We start from the raw sequence: 13,229 nt of genomic DNA on the forward strand, positions 1-13,229 counted from the left end.
GTTCAGCATGAATCTGTACACAGCCTAAGAGGTAAGCCATACACCTATTTTTTTTCTAGGAAAATCTTGACATGAGACCCCTGTACCAGCTTAATTGTTAAAAGTGACTGTTCATTTTCAAAATGATTACAGTTCAGGTCAACAATTCTATGGTCATCCTAACTTGTTGAGATCATTTGTGCAAAGAGCCTAGTACATAGAAGGCTCTTTGGAAAGTTTATCTTCTCTTCCCTTTTAACTCCAAACACATATCTCTAGTTATTTTTCCAATATAGCTTCTTCTTACATGTTCCTCAGGACAAGTAACCACGTGTTGCTTCTTGGGGAAAAGCAGAGGACTACATAGTGACTGAGATTTAGGACAAGGTCTTAGGCATATCAGAGAGGTGCTGGAGTTTCTCAGGATTCTTCCAAAAGAGTCTGATAACTCAAGTCACAAAAGGAAAAAGCACTAAGTCCAACGCCAACTCAGGGCAGGATTCTCAGCTTTTATGTTGGCAACTCAATAATTCTCTGTTGCTCTAGGCAGTACAGGGTGTTTGTAGCATCTCTGACTTCTACCCACTAGATGCCAGCAGCACCCACCCACTTGTGACCATCAAAAATATGTCCAGATATTGCTGAAGGTCCTGGGAAGGGGATTGATATTGTCCCTGGTGGAGAATCACACTAGGATACACGAGATTAACTTTTAGGGGAAGGTCACAGTCCTTGGGGGATGAACACCCCAGTGGGGGCAGAACCAGCTTGCACTACCTGCTCCATTCCTGGTTTATTTTTGTGGTACAGTGGCCGAGTTTCTATGTGCTCAGGAACCAGCCTACATCCAACCTCTGTGATATCCTCCCAGGAGTGTAAAACTTTGAGGGCCAAGTGGTCATAAGACTCCACCACCTCATCTGCATGAGAGAAAAACAGAGACGTGTGAGATGTGTGTTCCTGTGAGGGGTCAGTGATGTGCTGTCATGTGCAATTTATACCTTTCCTTGAAGGTTCATTTACATGTATCGAGGCACAGGGAGAGAGAAAAGACAGCAAAAGAGGAGAAGGACAGAGAAGATGGAATGATGCTGAGTAAGGTGGTGAGAAGGGGAGAGAGATGGAAGTTTCAAGAGTGGCAAATGAGATGGGTTGACAAGAAGAAGCAGAGAGTAGCCAGGGTCATGGAGTATGGGACTCCTTCACCCCTTGAGCCAGGTTTTTCCAGGAGCTATGAATCATAAGCTAGGCTTCAAGGTACTGTGAGGGAGGTTTCCTGGAGATTTAAAGCTGTTTGATAACTGCAATGTGAGGGAATTTGAGGTATGTGCGTGACCTCAATCGTGTTGGTGAAACGGGCACACTCCATGTTCATGGGTGTCCTTTATTTTTTCTCATTATTGCTTGGGGTCTCCTTCCTACCCATACCTGCTCACAAGAAAGGTTCTGTGATCTGTCGTGTCAAGAAAGAAAGTAATTCACAATGGAGACACTGGCAGAAACACTACTAACAAAATAGTTGGAAAAAAACCAAATCTTTTTGACTAAGTTTACAAGGGCCAAGTTTGACATTAGAATATTGAACTTGGTTTAAGAAAAAGGCCCCAGAAGAAATCTTAAACAGCAATAATTATAATCACTAAAAGTTAATATGGACAAACAAGTCATCAATGCGCTAAATCTTGTCATAAAGCTGAATCAGTTAAGAACTGATCTTGATGCCATAATTTCAGATTTTTGATGGACAAAAAAGGTAATTGTTTAATCATAAAGTGTAGAATACTAACCAAGGAATTAAATTGGTTTGAGAGGGTATATTGTGAAAAAATATTTTTCACAACAGACATTGTTCAGTATACCATTAATACACCATCAAAGTGTCAATAACTGCATCCTTAGGGACAAAAAGACAAAAGGCCAGATAAAAATAAATCTTTGTGTGAAAGCAGAGGGATTGACACAGTAATGTCAAAACCTGCCCCAGGGCCTAATTGGGCTATGGGCATCAGAGGTACCACAAGAAGGCGACTTTTAAGATTCAAATGAACAGGGGTGACAGTGTGAAAATTATTCTGCATTATTAAACTGTAGGTGGTATTTTTTTCACCCTAAACTTAGTAGAGTTTCTCAGCTCTTCCTGGTATGTTTCATGAAGTTCTTAAGGAAAAATCTACTTCTTGAGGTTGAAATAGGAGAATGGTTGATGTAAAATTTGGGGGTAATTTGGGGATACATCTAATTACATGCTTTACATAGTGACCATTTTAATGCTGTCGCCTACCTTCTCATACAACAATTCTACTTCACTGATGTATACTGTAGAAATTGCAGAAATGTACAAAAATACATATAAGGAAGCTCCCAGGAGCATTAACTATCACTCAAAATAGGGCACGATGTAAATAAATGCTCAGCCATAAAAAGCAATGTTAACAATGATCATTTCAAAGAATAAAGGAGAACTATCATAATCTACTGGAATAGAAAAGTTGGGTATAAAAATGTATATGAGAAGTTATAATTCTGTGAAAGTGTGATATATTGAACACACACACAGACTGTAAGGAAAGAGACCAGCATGCATGTGTGTATCTCTGAATTTTGGGATTATGAGTGATTTCCAGCATCCTCTCCACTTTTCCACATGTTCCACAGTAAGCACTCATTATTGTTCCAGCCACCACTGCCCCCAGAAGCAGGATTTTCACTGGAAGAGCAATGTCCATAGGGTGAATTGTGGGAATTACCAGTGTCTTCTTCAGTGAAGACTGTTTTTCCAGAAAAGACTTGGTTTCCTATCTGTATTTTCCCAGGATAAAAGTAGGGTCCATCCAGCCTGTTGTCTTTGCAGAGCTTGGTCAGGATTTCAGTGGGTTTGGAAGTGTCTCTCCAGGCGTTGTAGCCTTCTCTGGAAGTTGGTGGAAAAACAAAGAGGGTGACACCTGACCCTCAGTGAGGTCCCCACTGAAATTTTAATTTGAATAATTTGAGTATCATTTTGTACTTCCTTTATTTCTAATTTTTCTTCAGTGAATAGTCTTTATATTCAGGAAAAATATTTCTAAAATTATACCATGGAAATCTAATGAATGTTTTTATACTTTTCTAGTTGATATTTATAAGCGGTTTCTATTTTCTTAAGATATCAGATACAACATACTTGAAAAAATAAAGTTGGTGGTACATGCTTTTAAATGAAGCAGAATTCAAGGTATTTGAAAAGAGTAAAAGTTGGGTCCACTCTCCCACCTCCCTGAACAGGAAGGAATTGAATGAGACTCTTCATGTAAAACAGTTGGTCTGTGATAAGCACTAGTTATAGTTAACTGGGATACTGGCACTTGTGTTACATCAGCTTTTACTTTTCTTCTAGCATCATTCCCCCTCAGGAAGTCTGCCACCCAAGCGAACACACACAATCCACATTCACATCCATACAGTTCAGCTTGCAACTACTGAAGGGCCACCGCCCGGAGTTCTAAGTCAGTGCTGCGTCCCAGCCCCAACTACCCCCAGCCAGTCCTGCTGATAGGAGCCTATTTGAGAGGTTAAGGCCGAGTCTTGGCCAGCCTTCCCGAGCAGGCGCCACGGAGGCCACAGTCTGAGGATACCATCAGCACCGCCAGGCGGAAGGACTCACATCTCATACTGGCTCTGCAAGCCGCAGGTGGCGCGGTGCTTGCTATAGAAACGGTTCTCCAGGTCGATCCTGGTCTCGCCGATGAGGTCGTCTGTCCCGATCAGGTCATGGTCGTAGATGAGGACAGAGAGCAGGGACTCCTTTGGGAATGTGGCCTGGATCTCAAATGACCTGCCGTACAAGGAGAGGCTTTTGGAGTTAACAGTTGGTGACACAGGTAACTTTTCCCTGCTTCACTTTGAGCTAGCCTATGGGTCATCTGAACTCACTAAACACTGTCATCCAGGCGATAGTTATTGGGTTTCATTTTTCACTGATGTCCAATCAAGTTCCAACTCATTTGTCAATTGCCAGCTGCCAGTAAGCACCTCTTCTCATGGGTCATGTCTTAGCGTCTTCAACTAGGGCGACAGCCTGCTGGCAGGAAATCCTTGAGTTCTGGTCTCAAACAGGACTGATTTCTATTTTGGATTTTGAATCAGCAACTTCCTGATTGTAAAATTTAAGCAAAGTTATTTCACCCCTCTCAGTATCCTTAGGTAAAAGTGGGGATTGTGATTTTAACTATATAAAGTTTACAATTTACTTCCAGGCACTCAACTCGTACCCCAAATTATCAAAACCTTTCCCTCCCAATGTTGATTCATCAGGGAATTTAAGCTGGGTATTTAAGTGAGAATTGAAGAAATCATAAAAACACCAAATTGCAAGACTGAAGGGCTGTCTCTACAAGATTCTGAGTCCTTTGAGAACAGAGACCTGCCTTTTTCATCTGTGTTGTTGGAACTTGCCTTTCCCTGCAGAGAGTAGACACTTAATAAATGTGTCCTTGAACTGTAAAGGATCTCAGGAATCACCACTTCCTGATGCCTTCATTTTATAGATAAGGTCATCAAAATCCAGAGAATACAAGGGACTTGCCCAGGATCATTAATCAGGCTGACCTGGGATAAATGACAGTTGCCTGACTCCTAGTTCCATGCTTTTCCACAATACCACAGCTATGCAAGGTGCCGAAAGGAACAGCAATGCTGTTGAATTTCTGTGACAATTCCATCCACGCTTTAGAGAAGATACTTCAGAATTAATTTTTGAATGAAACCTTCATTTTAGAAAAATGTCTCTCTGAAAACAAAATCAAGGACACACCAATGTTTCCCTAGCTGTTCCTGACTCTGGCTGTCCTGGGAGTAAGGGACTGAAAGGAGGTGGGGAGGGAGGGAGGTTAGAGGTCCCCTATTTCCCAGCATGTCCACGGGCCTGTCTGGGCTGCTCTCCTCCTGGTCAGATCCATTTAACCCTGAATCTCACTCTCTAGTGTGACAGGACTGTGATCCCAGGCCAGCTCAGAGCCAATTAAGCCTTTCCAGAGAGAATGTAATAGAGATGCTCAGCAGATTCAATGACAGTCACTGACAAGGCAAGACCAGGGATGGGCTGTGCAGGGAAGAAATGAGTGTCTCTGTCTCCAATATGAAGACATGGCATTACTTCCCTTTGACTCCAGTGTTTGGATTTCAAACTAATTGATATGCTGGAGATGTCTCACAAAATCACCACCAGCCACCGAGAAAGGACTTACTATTAAGTATGTAACCCTACTTGGCAAACATGACAGAGAATTCAGTTGCCTTGGTCCATTTCTCCAAGCTGTATTTTCATAGACTAACCTCTCCTGAATTTTCACTAGAGCTGTTATTAAAAGAACTACCCAAACTAGCCCCCACTGGTTGGACTTCCAGTCACCCAGGGCCAAAAGAGGCTTATAGCAACTTGTGTGCTAATGAGATGCTATTTCTAGAGCTAGTGGTGATTTGAGATAAGATAATGCATCAAGGGGTAGATAAAAACAGTCTTGTTGAAAGTTTCAATATCTTTAAGTTTCAGAGCCAAGATGTCCCACTGTTTCTTCATCCATTATTCTGTGTCTTCATTTAATGTTTATTACACATCTACTGTGTTCCAAGTACTCTGATTATTAAGAAAATGAGGAACGGCCAAAGTCTGTAGGCATGCACATGCACCTCCTTGGGATGTTGCAGAGTGACAGGGTCCCATTAAATCTAATTGATAACTGACCAGAAGTTTGTTCATTCACTCATTCACTCATTCACTCATTCAGTGGACACTTAAGGATCATCTGCTCTGTGCCAGGCCCTGTCCAAGGTGCTGAATATGTAGCCTTGAGTAGATCAGACCAAATCCCTGCTCAAATGGCACTTACATTCTAGTGGGGGAGATGAGAGACACATAAAGATCAATTAAACACATAAACATCAATTCATGCCAGCAGGCAAACCCCCTGGGCGTCCTCCTATAACATTCTCATTCCTGAGTTGGCAAAGTCAGATTCCCCTGAAGCCAGGTCATGCACAAGAGCCCTCTGTTCTCCCTGTAGGAACACTGCACGACTGAACCAGCAACTTCTGTCCCTGAGCAACAATGAAACACACATCCAACAAGGCATCCACATAGGCAGGGTGGGGAGGCCGCTGGCAGAACCTCTGTAGTGCCAGCAGCAGGAGGTAATATTCCATCCTTCTCTTTTGTTTATCACAGTCATAAAGGGAGGGTAATAAAACCATTCCAACTCATGGCAGTGTGGTAGGAGCAGCTTATAAAAAGTGACTGAAAAGGACCCAGCCAAAAGAAATGTTACCTACATAAATGGAAGATTGGGATAAAAATCATCTCAGAATTTGGCAAGCAAGGGTAAGTTTCCCTAACACTGTCATTTTAATCATTCTCATTCATCTGTCCATACATGATCATTTATTGCCTCATTTCCTTGGTAACAATAAAATGAAAAAGGCCAGCAATGGTCAAATATCAGAGGGCCCAAAGCAGCCACAAACCATGTACATGAATTTAAATGAGGCTGATGGAGATTTCATCTCATGCTCCAAGTTACTGAAGAAAAACAGAAATTAGAGATATGTAACATGTATCCCTTTCTAAAATTATAATCAGGGAGGAAAGGAAAGAAGCTAATACATTTTGAGTACCTACTATGTGCTAGTGTAGACAGTGTGATACACTACAAAAAATCTTCTAATGGTGTGTGAGAATCGAGTGTCACTATTTTTGCTCACAGCTAGGATCAGAGAGGTTGAGTTATCTGCATAAAGTCACACAGCTTGTAGGTGACAGAATGAAACTCGAGTCTACTCAACTCCAAAGTTGATGGCGGTCAGGTACACAGGCTCAAGCAGGGAACATACGTGTGTTAGACAAAAACACACTTCAAACACAAGGGTGTAAAAGAGCCTGTTAGAATATAAATGAGACTGATAGGTGGCTGAGAACCAGAAAATGCCTAGTTTACCGGCGCATACACAAATACAATGGGTTTTAAAACACTTAAAGGAAAACAAAACAGAACAGAGGGATGTAGTTCAAGTTTCTGACCCAGGGGGTCACCTCAAATGAACTGCATATGATATGAACTGCAAATGATATGATAGAAAGAACCTGTTGGAAGGGGCCAAAAGTCCCTTCTCCTTTACGTACAAACTGAGTGAACTTGAATAAGTTTCTAAACCTCTCTGGGCCCTGATTTTCCTTGTGAAAAGGCAATCCCTCTCTTCAAAGGCAGGAGGCGGAATCTGATGACCATTCAGGGCACTTGCTTCTTAGATTTAAGATCTAGGAAAATCATTACTAGAAAACCATGGGTGTGAAGACCCCCATGGACCACCAAATCCCTGAAGGGCCAAGGAAAGAGTTCAGACCTCTTTCCTGAGCATAGATGTGTTTGGTTGCTATCCTGAGCAGAAGTCAGCATTCAAATCCCTGCCACCATTCATTCAGGCACACATAAACACACAAAAATACATAGGTGCAAAGGCAGGTAGTCCAGATGGCCACTGACCTTCCAAACACTGGGTTCAGTTGTTTGGGGATGTATTTGTCCCGGTCTTTGATCTCTGTGTTGCCAAGTCTGACCACAATGTAGGGATCTGCTTTGCCATCCGGATCAGCTGGGCTAAGATTAAATGCCTGGGAAGGAGAAAGAGGATCCCTTTGGTCCAGTGGTTCTTGACACTGGCTGGCCACTGGGATGCCTGGGATATTTAAAAGAAAGTGATGCCTGAGTCCCATCCCCAGATATTCTGTTTGAACTGGCCCTGGGCTTGGGATTTTGAGAAGTTCCCTTGATGAGTCTAGTGTGCAGATAAGGTTAAGAACCACTGCATTAGCCTTTCCATTTGGCTGTTAAAAGAAAGTTATCAGTTTTGCCCAAGCTCAACCTTCTGGAGCTGTCTCGTCCATGGAAGGCAGGAAGAACATGCTGACGCAGGAGGCAGAAGGCAGAATGTGACGACTAAGTCTGTTTCAAACAAGTTGTGTGAACTTGAGCAAATCATGTCAGCCCTCTGAATTCCAGCTCTAAAATCCGGGGGTGGACCTGAAGGCCCCTCCCAGAACTAAAGGGCTTTGAATCTACGACCCTCCAGTCTTGTATTTTTTACTGGCCTATTGAGTGATGGTCTGTTTCTCAGAAGGAAGTCTGGGCCTTATGTCATCACAAAGACTTCTAAGGAGAAGCCAGGATGGAGCACTTAAGGGAAAACACTGGAAAGATGGTAAAACTCTGCAGGAATGAGAGCTGAGTAAGAAACCCCCATTTTTAGGACTATCTCACTGATAGAATGGCATGCACACATAGCTGTATTCAAGGATATTGAAGGATACTGCTTAATAACTAAAATTTATGAACAATCTATATGGCAATTACATAGGAAAAAACTCAATCCAAACAGTTCCTTCCCCATTTACTTTCATCACACCAACCAATTTTAATTCTCTACATGGCAGCCTTTTCTGAAATTCACCTGTTATTTTTCAGCCACATTCATCACATTTATCATATTTATCTTTGTTTCTTTTTATATCTTCTGAATCCCCACATCACCTCAAATACTACGTAATCTCCACAAGAGCAAGTGAATATTGTCTTGTTTACTATTTTAACTCCAGGACCTAGAACTGGGTCTTCTTAATATCTGTTGAATGAGTGAAGGGGATGGAGCGATACTATATGTTGATTCACGAGAACACTAGGTGGCTACTAAAAAGAATGAGGGCAAAAAGAAGAGGAAAGTCTATCATACTGCCTGGGAGAAATATCCATGGTTTATTACAAAGTTAGAAAAAATTGTAGCTCAATATGTCATGCAGGATTCCACAAAATAAATATCTAGGTTTAGTTGTAGACAAGTGTAAACAGATGTAGATGTGTTTGCATATATGTAAGAAAAGTGAGTTATTTCTGGGGATGGAATTGCAGAGGTAGGGAGATATTATGCAAACTTGTAAGTAATATTTTTCACATTTTTTGCTTTATTAAATGAAAGATTTCTCATTAACTTCTTTAGCTAATTAATTAAATCTTAGAGTGAGAAAAGTAAATCACACATAATCATCATTACTAGAAATATCCAAGAACTCATAGTAAAGAATAGTAAAGAGGATGGCTCACCGCGACAATGTACACCCTGATCAGGACTTTGATGGGGTGGTTCGGGGGAATCCCTTGCTGGATCCTCAGCGGCCCGCTGTCTTCAATGCTGGAATCCTCTGGGCTTTTATAGATGCAGAAGGAGCCCTGGAACCACAATGTGTGACCCACTGAAATAAGATGGCCATAGCCCCACCAACGGCCTGGGGGTGGGTGCTGGGAAGAGCAGCAGAGCCTGCAGGATGGGGCAGAGGGGACAGAGGACGCTCCTCTTGCCCTCTGGCTGTTTTGGCAGTTCATGGAAGCTCTTGAATCTCAGTTTCTTCATGGCACATCACTCAGTAACCCCCTCCTCCCAGTGCTTTTATGTGAGGACCCTGGGCAGTGTCAGATGGATGCTAAGTGCCTTTTTCAGGGGATACTGAGCTAGTAATTTCTCCCACTGTCAATTCGATCCTGACTGTAACACTCTTGCTTCCAGATTCTGTAACCAAGAGGGGGGTGGGAGGGGACAGTTCAAAATCATGAGTTAGTTAGTGTGTTAATGAGGATTTAAATGCATCTTGGCAAACTGCAATGCCCACGTCATTTCCAACACACAACACTGCACAGAAAGGATCCAGAATGTAGTGGGTTCATGGTCAGGGCCAGCTACTGCCTTGTGATCCTGAGGCAGAGTCTGCCAGGTGAAGGGTTTGCATTGTTTGACTGCTCTCGTTATCCAGCTGGTAGATTTGTAAACATATGGTAGGTCAGGTGTGAAAAGAGCAAAGTAAAATTCAGTGACCTTTTCAGGAATTGACTTGGCCTCCTTAGAGCCCACTAGACTGAGTTCCAACTCACTTCACTGGCCACAAAGCAAGTATCTTGTAAGACAGGGCTTTGGTCTTGGAGAATCCTAAAGAGGATCCCATTGAAAGACAGGATTTTCCTTACACAAATCCCACACCACAGCTCCATTAGCCGACTTGAGTTGTATTTGCTATTTATGAAGAGGGGATTCAAATCAAGGGGTTAACTTTGGAACTTACCTTAAACTTTCCTATGACACGATCCCCATCAAAGCCATGGTCATCTTCTGTAGACTTTCCTCTGAAGAGTTCAAAGGTTTTCACCCAGTCTTCAAAATTGTTGAATTCACTCTCGAGTTCACCATCATACATCTTTAGGGAGAAGGGTATGTGTGGAGGCATGTTAGGTATGCTTAGAGGAAGGAAGGAATGGATTAAATGACAAAGGCCAAGTTTCTCCAAAACCAACTTTGATCTGAGGCCACTATTAATTTATCTTTATCAAAAGAGGAATATGAGTACATTCCGAAAAATAAGTACCACTCTGAAACTTTTAAAACCTTTTTGATAAACCTTTACATTTCAAGAAGCCCAACTAAACCAACATTTTAAAGTACATATCATATAAATTTAAATACAACCAATCTTTTTGTAGCAAACTGATGTCATTTTAAGGAAGTTTCAATCAATGAATGCTCAAAAAACATTTAATTCTCAATATATATAAACTGGTGGAATATTTTTTTCTTATAATGCACAGGCACATGAGTTTTCCAAGTGGAAATTATAAATACACTTAGGAAATATAAAATCAAATTGAGTTTCAGGTTTGGAAATATAATTAAATTACTTCCTCAAGTTTCCTATCGAAATTACTTACCCAAATTGCTTATCTTGATACATAATTTCCACACTCTCAGTTTTCATATCCATAAATATGCCTTCAGCTAATAGCTTCTGGCTAATGTTAAGACTGGTGTGACAGAACCCACTTGAAAGTCTGCCATTCTGAGTGTGTGCATCTGCATGATGACATCAAGTTAAACCAAGAGGAACTCGGACACTGTAAATTACCTGGCTGGATCCCGGCTAAGCAATGGTTATGCCCCTTCTCAGTGTGAGCACATAGAAAATGGGAAACCAACAAGCTCTGTTGTATTGTCTTGCGTGCTAGTTAAAGTTTATTTCTAGGCATCACTCATTACGATGTGAATGAAGTGAGTTCAAACAACGGCTTTGCTAGGGTTGCTGGAGCAACCAACAGAGCCCCCTCTGGATTTCCCACCCACCCATGGCTGAGGTGGCAGCGTCCACGCACCTGCAGGACAGCCAGGTCTGGGATTTCATCTTCTTTCTCTTTCTTCTTGAGCAGTTTGTCTTTCCTCTTCTTTGGGCCATCATCTATGTTTATCGCGACATCATCTGATTTCTTCTCTGTGGGTATTTAGTGGAAATTGTTAGACGACTTATGGTTGTTGAGATCAGAAGAAACAAAGGCAAGCCTCTCTTCCCTTTGCGCTGGCATGTAATGCCCCTTCTTTAAAAAATAATTTACAGGGCCTCCCTGGTGGTGCAAGGGGTTAAGTTCTGCACTAAGGAGCAATCTGCAGCCTCTGCAGCACAAGTTCGATCCCCAGCCGGCCAGAGAGCAACCCACATGGCAAGGCAGACCTCTCCTGTCTCACCTGCTGCTCCCCTCAGCAGTATATTTCAGTCAGTCTGCCTGTTCTGTTCCTCACTCTGTCTCGGGTGAATCTTCTCACCCCCCACATCTCTGGCCTGTACCCCAGCTCTTGTATGCATAAATAAATAAATCTTTACAAAAAATAAAAAATAATTCACAGCCCTACAGTCTGACAGGAATAGAAAAACCAGAGTCAGGGCCAGTTCCTCAGACCACTCCCAATTAGCATATTTAATTCTAAGGCCAACGCCAGGACACAAGCAACAGGAGCTTCTTCATGACCACAGGAGAGGCCACTCACATGAGCCAATGGCAACATGAGCCAATCCCCTGGGAACCAAGCAATGCTCTTGCCTGTCCTGGAATGGATGAGAATTCATTAAAATAGGCACAGATCAGGCAAGTAAGTTACCCTATCACCCGCCTAGCAATAGTCAAACCAGGAAGGATCGACTCCAAAGCTTTTTGTTACATTCTTTTTCAGATCTGTTTGCGATTCATCTACTTCAACTAGTTCAACAACCCAAGGCTCAAACATGTTAAGGGTCTTACACAAAGTCTCCTACATAGTTAGCAAGATGATGCGATAATTTCTTAGGAACAGGCTCTGGAAAAAAACATCTGAGACCACCTCTTAGCTATTTTCTGTCTGTATAAACTTGGGCAAGTTACTCAACCTCTTTGGACCTCTGTTTCACCATCTGCAAAATGAAGCTGTTGCTGCTTATGTCCCATAGTTGGCCTGAGAATTAAATATGCTAATTGGGAGTGGTCTGAGGAACTGGCCCTGACTCTGGTTTCTTGGTTTCTAGCAATATCACTGATACAGCACCGACTGCTTGTTGCGGCTGCTGTTTTAGGCTAAGATCTACCCTTGTCTTGAATTGAGTCTGTGGTCATTTCAAGTCCCAGGTCTCCTTCATTTGCATTTCTGCTAAACCAGATCTATCCAACCCTTGTAAAGAGTTTTAGATCCTAAACCCAGGTCACCTTTATTAAGGTTTATTAAACTCTCTGGGGCTTGTCACCCCAGCTCGCTCCTATTTTTACTCTGCTATTTCCACATTAAGACTGTCAATGTAGGGGCATGAGCCAGGGGTCGATTACAGCATTGAACTGGATTCAGAAGACATGGGATTGGTCCCAGTGCAGCTCAAGTCAGCTCCCTGACCTTTTCAATGTGCTGTCATCTTCCCGAGCCTGTTCTCTTACTTGGAAAAAGAGGCAGTTGAGCTCTAACACACGTCCCATGGCTTCCATTTTATAATCTCCTCCCTCAAATGGCCCAGTTCTATGTTCACATGTCCCCAGAATGGCTCCTTACCTGTTTTGTCCTTTTTCTCCTTGGGATTGCTCTCCTTTTCCTTTTCAAAAAGAGGGAGGCAAGATTATTGACACTGACACACCTCATTTATGAATCAACCCTGACGGCTACCAGTTCTAATTTGATTATCTCAGCCCTCTGCATTCCCAGAGATGCCACTTAAAGAAACAACACACACAGTCCCCAGGTAGCTCCTGAATGAAGCCTTGATGTAACAATGTGGGTAAATTCAGGAAAACGCCCTGCCTTAGAGAAGAGGTGCCCACACATCCAAGTGCCCCGAGCTATGGACGTCCTTGTCCACGAGGCGCAGGCTCCTCTCGGCCCTGAGACAGTGGCTGTCTCACCAT

At 42.5% G+C, this 13,229-nt stretch overlaps 1 protein-coding gene across 1 annotated transcript in view; it reads right to left on the minus strand.

Moving 5' to 3' along the window:
• Positions 1-13,229, minus strand: part of FER1L6 (fer-1 like family member 6) — a gene marked incomplete at both ends in the record, with an annotated part of 94,892 nt that overhangs the window by 10,210 nt on the left and 71,453 nt on the right. The window contains 8 exons of the mRNA XM_084229753.1: positions 757-899; positions 2,727-2,887; positions 3,620-3,790; positions 7,491-7,618; positions 9,102-9,227; positions 10,112-10,243; positions 11,190-11,305; positions 12,880-12,919. Of these exons, the coding sequence (XP_084085879.1) occupies positions 757-899; positions 2,727-2,887; positions 3,620-3,790; positions 7,491-7,618; positions 9,102-9,227; positions 10,112-10,243; positions 11,190-11,305; positions 12,880-12,919 (1,017 nt within the window). The remainder of the gene's footprint in view (positions 1-756; positions 900-2,726; positions 2,888-3,619; positions 3,791-7,490; positions 7,619-9,101; positions 9,228-10,111; positions 10,244-11,189; positions 11,306-12,879; positions 12,920-13,229) is intronic.

The sequence above is a fragment of the Talpa europaea genome (assembly GCF_964194135.1).
Source record: "Talpa europaea genome assembly, chromosome: 3".
In the NCBI taxonomy this organism is placed as follows: Eukaryota; Metazoa; Chordata; class Mammalia; order Eulipotyphla; family Talpidae; genus Talpa; species Talpa europaea.